Source organism: Otolemur garnettii, unplaced genomic scaffold (genome assembly GCF_000181295.1).
Source record: "Otolemur garnettii isolate 467f Iridium unplaced genomic scaffold, OtoGar3 scaffold00038, whole genome shotgun sequence".
Taxonomy (NCBI): Eukaryota; Metazoa; Chordata; class Mammalia; order Primates; family Galagidae; genus Otolemur; species Otolemur garnettii.
Genome location: NW_003852433.1, coordinates 11,520,110 through 11,526,571, shown reverse-complemented (window position 1 = coordinate 11,526,571; position 6,462 = coordinate 11,520,110). Strand labels below are relative to the sequence as shown.

Below are 6,462 nucleotides of genomic sequence, written 5' to 3'. Positions count from 1 at the left end.
AAAAAAAAAAAAAAAGAAAGTAGAAATAATAAGAGGCACCATTTGCTAACTGCTAGAAATGATGTTCTGTAAGTATTATCCTTCCATGAGATAACTAGTGTTATTGCTGTGTCCATTTTACATATGAGAAAACTGAGGCTCAGCAAGTTTTGGTGACTCACTGAAGCCTACAGAGAGAAGGTGGCAGAGCTGAGATTTGAACCTTATCAGACTGCATAAGCTTGTGCTCCAAACCTGGTGCTGTAAAGCAGTGGTCTCCAACTTTTTTGGCACCAGACAATTTTTCCCCCGGGGGCTGGTGGGGGGGAGATGCATGGGAGGGGGCAGTAGAAGGTGAGGGGAGGAGAGAGCTGATAGGAGGTGGAGCTCAGGCAGTGATTTGAGTGATGGCGATTGGCCATAAATACAGGTGAAGCTTTACTTGCCCACCACTCACCTCCTGCTATGTGGCTGGGTTCCTAACAAACCACAGACTGGTGCCAGTCCACAGCCCAGGGGCTGGGGACCACAGCTATGAAGTATCCTCACAGAGGCCTAAATCCCGCAGAAGGGATTTTTTTTCTCTCCTTGTCAACTCCAAGGGAACAAGGGGTGTGTCTGTGGCTGGGGACCACAGCTATGAAGTGTCCTCACAGAGGCCTAAATCCCCCAGAAGGGATTTTTTTTTCTCTCCTTGTCAAGTCCAAGGGAACAAGGGGTATGTGTGTCTTTTTTCAGCATTGCTCGGGGTCCTAGGCTGGGCCTGACTGATGAGTCTAAGTGGGTGACACCAGCCCTTACTCTGTCCCACAGGCATCGCCGTGTGCATTGGGATGGCCAGCACCTTTGCCTATGCCAACTCCACGCTCCGAGAACAGGTCTCTCTGAAGGTGAGTCACCTGGCAAATTAGTCTCCTGTGGCTGCTGCCAAAAATGACCAGAAACTGAGTGGCTTCAAACAACACAAATTTGTTATCTCAAAGTTCTGTAGATCCAAAACCTGGAGTGGGTCTCTGTAGGTTAAGATTAAGGTATGGACAGGGCTGTGTTCCTTTTGGAGGCTTCAGGGAAAAATCTTTGCCTTTTTCAGGGTCTAGAGCTTGCCCACATCCTTTGGCTTGTGGCCCCTTTCTCCTTCATCAAGCCAGCAACATTGCATCCCTGTGACCATCCTTCCACCATCACAGCTTCCCTGTACTCTCCTCTTCTGCCTCCTCCTTCCACTTGTAGGGTTCCTTGTGATGACATTGGGTCCAGCCTCACAATCTAGGAGAATCTTCCCGTCTCAGGATCAGCTGATTTCCAGCCTTAACTCCATCTACATCCTTGATTGCCCTTTGCTCTGTGACCTAATGTAGTCACAGCTTCCAGGGATCAGGATGTGAACTTCTTCAGGAGGCCACTCTTCTGCCTGGGCAGATCTCTAGATGCTCCACCCTTCTCTCCTGCCCTCCATAGAGTCTGGCATTCTTCCTCCTGATGCCCCTTGGCCTAATTCCTTTACCCTTCTGACATTCCGCCCGTTAGCTCACTTCTAGCCCACCGTTATGCTTAAGGCCATCCTGCTGATGCTGCTGGGTGGACATACAGCTCCAGCACCTGCCCCTGAATGTCCTCTATGTCTGAGAGCACTGGCTGTGTGCAGGCACAGTGCTGAGCCCATCGCCTATCTCTGCAGATTCTTCCCAGCAACCTGGTGAGGAGAAAAATTACTATCTCATTTTCCCAGTGAGGACAGAGTGGTTTATAGCCACTAAAGTTCCTTTCCTGAAGTCACACAGCCAGTGCAATTGGTGGCATCAGGATTTGAACCCAGGCAGTTAAACCCAGAGCCTGTGTTCATTCCAGATTCAAATGCCACCCACCTGCAGGCCCTCAGTTAGGTTATCTTGGTGATCTCAGCCTCAGGTGCCGCCTCTAGAGAAGGGACTGTGCACAACTTACAGATCCTTTGAGAAGCTTAAATGAGATAGTATGGAGAGGTGTTTAGACATATAAAGAACATTTGATTGAGCTATTTTTTTAAAGAGCCTGTGCTTTCAGGCCCAGTGTGGTGGCTCACGCCTGTAATCCTAGCATTCTGGGAGGTGAGGCTGGTGGATTGCTTGAGCTCAAGCAAGAGCAAGATCCCAGTCTCTAAAAATAGCCAGGTGTTGTGGCAGGTGCCAATAGTCCCAGCTACTCGGGAGGCTGTGGCAAGAGAACCACTTGAGCCCAAGGTTTGAGGTTGCTGTGAGCTGTGATGCCACAGCACTCTACCAAGGGTGATAAAGTGAGACTCTGTCTCAAAAAAATCAAAGAAATAAACAAACAAAGACAAAGAGCTTGTGCTTTCTACTACAAAGGTGTTTTTTTGTTTGTTTGTTGAGACAGAGTCTTAAGCTCTCACCCTGAGTAAAGTGCTGTGCCATCACAGCTCACAGCAACCTCAAACTCTTGGACTTAAGCAATTCTCATGCCTCAGCCTCCCAAGTAGCTGGGACTACAGGTGCCCGCCACAATGCCCAGCTATGTTTTGGTTGTAGTTGTCATTGTTTGGTGGCCTGGGCTGGATTCGAACCCGCCAGCTCTGGTGTGTGTGGCTGGCGCCCTAGCCACTGAGTACAGGCGCCGAGCCTCTTCTGCTTTCTTAAAAGCACTGGGTCCCCCAAGGGCATGAAGAGCAGCTCAGCTTCATTTGCACATGAGCACATTGAGATCCATAGTTTGGGGTCATAAAAGATTCTTGACCCTTAGTCTCATCATTTTTTTGTTGTTGTTGATTTGTTTGCTTTCTTTTTATCAGAGACTTGCTTTGTCACATAGGCTGGAGTGCGGTGATGTCATCATAGCTCACTGCAACTTTAAACTCCTGGGCTCAAGTGATTCTCCTTCTTCAGCTTCCTGAGTAGCTGGGACTACAGGCACGTGCCACCACACCTGGCTCATTTTTCTATTTTTTGTAGAGATGAGGTCTTGCTAGGTTGCTCAGGCTGTCTCAAACTCCTGGCCTCAAGAGATCTTCTGGGCAGTGCCTGTGGCTCAAGTGGGTAGGGCGCTGACCCCATATGCCGGGAAGTGATGGGTTCAAGCCTAGCCCTGGCCAAAAACGAAAAAAAAAAAAAAGAGAGAGAGAGAGATCTTCCCACCTCAGCCTCCCAAACTGCTTGGGTTACAGGTGTAAGCCACCGTGTCCAGCTCATCTTCATACAGTCTACTTTCTGCTGCTATTAAAAAATAACAGGTTAAGGTGCAGCGCCTGTGGCTCAAAGGAGTAGGGCGCCGACCCCATGTACTAGAGGTGGCAGGTTCAAACCCAGTCCTGGCCAAAAACTGCAAAAACAAAACAAAACAAGTTAACTCAACACCCTAGTAGGAGGCTTTAGAGGCTAGATCTCTCTTAAATGTAGTAATATCCAGATGTTGCCTTGACTTGAATTTTAGGGGCTGAGAGGATGTTTGTATCCAGGGGCCCTTGAACCCTGTAAGGACACAGGCGATAATTGCCTGTTTGTGCATGTTTTCTCAGTAAACATAGGAACCTCAGTTTGTTACCCCTTTGTCCTTCAGATTCTATGTGGCGTTGCTAATTCCCTCCTCCTAGTCCACCTTTGGTTTAGATTTACAGAGATTTAAACTGGGATTTATTATTTATTGAGGTGAAAAGTGCTGCCGAATGGATTAATCACATTGATAAGAGCAGTTGGTTGGTTGGAGGTGGCGTCTAGCATCATTAACCTTGACCACTCCTGGAATAATGGGTGGATGGAGATGCATTTATGTCGTCCACTCTCTGGAAATGTGCATCCTAACGGTGCACAGGGCACTGAGCTGTGTGTCTGGAGACAGTGTGTGTTGAGCATTTACCGAAACCACAGGGAAAGTTACACTGGGAAAGTTATGACCTCATCTTATTCCAGCAATACAGCCATTCCTGCTCCAGGAAAAGGCAAACTTTTGAGAGTCAACAGCAGAGGGCTCTGCGTGTCTCTCCCAGGGTCCACAGGCATGATCGTGACCTCTGCACTCTTCTAGACATTTCCTAAGGTCACTGTCAGACTAGGAAGCTGCTGGGGAGACTAAGAAGGTTTTGCAGTTTATCTTCCTGGGCACTAAAGAGGAACAAAGTTAAAGAAAGAGAAATGGGGCTGGATTATGAAGGGTTTGACAGCTATGTGTGCAAGTTTGGATTTAATCCTGTCAGTGTGACCCTCCATTAAACAGTCAGTCCAGGGTAGTGACCTAGAAGTCTGTGCTAGAAAAAGAGGGAGCAGAAACTTCCAACCTCTCCATCTCAATCTCCTGCTGGGTTGTAAACTCTAAATAATCCAGGTCTTGCCCCTTCCCAAGCCTGAACTATGAGTTTGTACCAGACTAAAAGTTTGCATTAAAAACTTTGGCTTCATCTTTAATGACACCCCCACTTTCAAATGAAGTCATTAAGGATTGAAACACATGCCCTTGAACAAGAGTTACTTAACCTCTCTGTGCCTCCGTTCCTCCCAGCATTTTATGTACTTTAATTCTCACATCTCCATAAGGTAGATACAAAGACATAGCCATTTTACAGTGGAGGAAAGGGAACCGCAAAGAATTTAAGTAACTGGCTTGAGGTCAGACAACTTCCACACAACAGACTAAAGATATAAACTCAGGCCTTCCAGCTCAGAAACCTGTGCTGTGAACCAGGATGCTCACCAGACTTCTGTGAGCAGCCCTTGGGTCCCAGGGGGGTGGAAAGAGGCCAGCACCCTTTCCTTCAGCTTCAGTACCTCTTTCTCCAAAACTTTGACAAAGTGAAAAGTTGCCATCCATCAAGGAACATTCTAGAAGGCAAAATTCTTCAAAGTTCTGCCATGCAAAAAAAATAAAAGTTAAAAAAAAGTTCTGCCATGCGTGCCTTCAGTAGTCACGGGTCTTTTGCTTTGTCCCCAGGAGAAGAGGTCCGTGCTGGTCATCCTATGGATCTTGGCCTTCCTGGCAGGAAACACCCTGTATGTGCTTTATACATTCAGCTCCCAACAGCTGTACAACAGGTGAGCAGGGGGTCTGACCCCACAGCGGGACAGTGGGGGGGCTTTGTTGGGCTTGGGGCATACAACTCTTCACTTAAAAACACCACACCAGCCTAATGTCACATTGTAATTTCTATATTCCACCCTGTCCTCACTACACACATGTGCTTAGACCAAGACTCTCTAATAGAAATATAAAGCAAATCAGTTATGTAAATTGACATTTTCTAGTTGCTCTTTAGAAAACTAAAAAGAGGCTTGGCACCTGTGGCTCAAGCGGCTAAGGTGCCAGCCACATACACCTAAGGTGGCAGGTTCGAATTCCCAGCCCGGCCTGCCAAACAACAATAATGGCTGCAACCAAAAAATGGCCAGGCATTGTGGCGGGCGCCTGTAGTCCCAGCTACTTGGGAGGCTGAGGCAGGAGACTCGCTTGAGCCCAGGAGTTGGAGGTTGCTGTGAGCGTGATGCCATGGCACCCAGGGGGACAGCTTGAGGCTCTGTCTCAAAAAAAAAGATAAAAGAAAACTAAAAAGAAACAGGTGGAATTAATTTTATTAATAGCTTTTACCCCATACATCCAAAGTATTGTCCTTTCAACATACAATCAATATAAAAATGAGTCATGAGGGGCGGTGCCTGTGGCTCAAGGAGTAGGGCGCCGGCCCCATATATCCGGGGTGGTGGGGTTAAGCCTGGCCCCGGCCAAAACTGCAAAAAAAAAAAAAAATGATTCATGAGATATTTTACATTCTTTTTTTCACATGAAGTCTTTGTAATCTGGTATTTGACACATAATAGCCCATATCACCTCCAACTAGCCACATTTCACGGTCCTTCACCTAAGATTCTTCAGCCACGTGCTCAGAATGGTTAGTAGGCACTGTGTGGGCAGTGCAGGTTTAGAATATTTCTGGAAGGGCACAGAAGAAACTAGAGATAATAGCTGCCTCTTGATGGGAACTAGGGATCAGAAACTTAGTTTGCTTGGTTTAGCTTGTTGTACCACAGTGATGTGCCACATAATAACGTTTTAGTCAATGACACATGGCAGGTACAGCAGCAGTCCTATGAGGTCACAATGGAGCTGAAAACTTCCAATTGCCTAGTGATTTCATAGCCATAATGACATCATAGCACAATTCGTTACTTCCGTGTCCACGGTGATGCTGGTGTAAACAAACCCATTGCACTGCTAGTCGTACAAAACTCGAGCACATACAGCCATGCACAGTACAGAATACTTGATGATAATCATAAATGACTACATTACTAGCTTATGAATTTACTTTTTATTGTTAGAATATACTTTTTCTACTTATAAAAACCAAAGTTAACTGTAAAACAGCTGCGGGCCGGTCCTTCAGGAGCACTCCAAAAGAAGACATTGTTACCAGTGTTTTTCAACCTTTTTTATCTCACAGCACACTTGCACCTATAATTAAACTTCTGTGACACACTTCAATTATGTTGATCAAAAAAAAAAAAA

General features: G+C 46.5%; 1 protein-coding gene across 1 annotated transcript in view; it reads left to right on the top strand.

Annotated features, from left to right (window-relative positions):
* The window catches only part of RNFT2 (ring finger protein, transmembrane 2), a 79,109-nt gene that overhangs the window by 10,834 nt on the left and 61,813 nt on the right, over nucleotides 1-6,462 (top strand). The window contains exons 4-5 of the mRNA XM_012805230.2: nucleotides 793-869; nucleotides 4,894-4,994. Coding sequence (XP_012660684.1) covers nucleotides 793-869; nucleotides 4,894-4,994 — 178 coding nt within the window. The remainder of the gene's footprint in view (nucleotides 1-792; nucleotides 870-4,893; nucleotides 4,995-6,462) is intronic.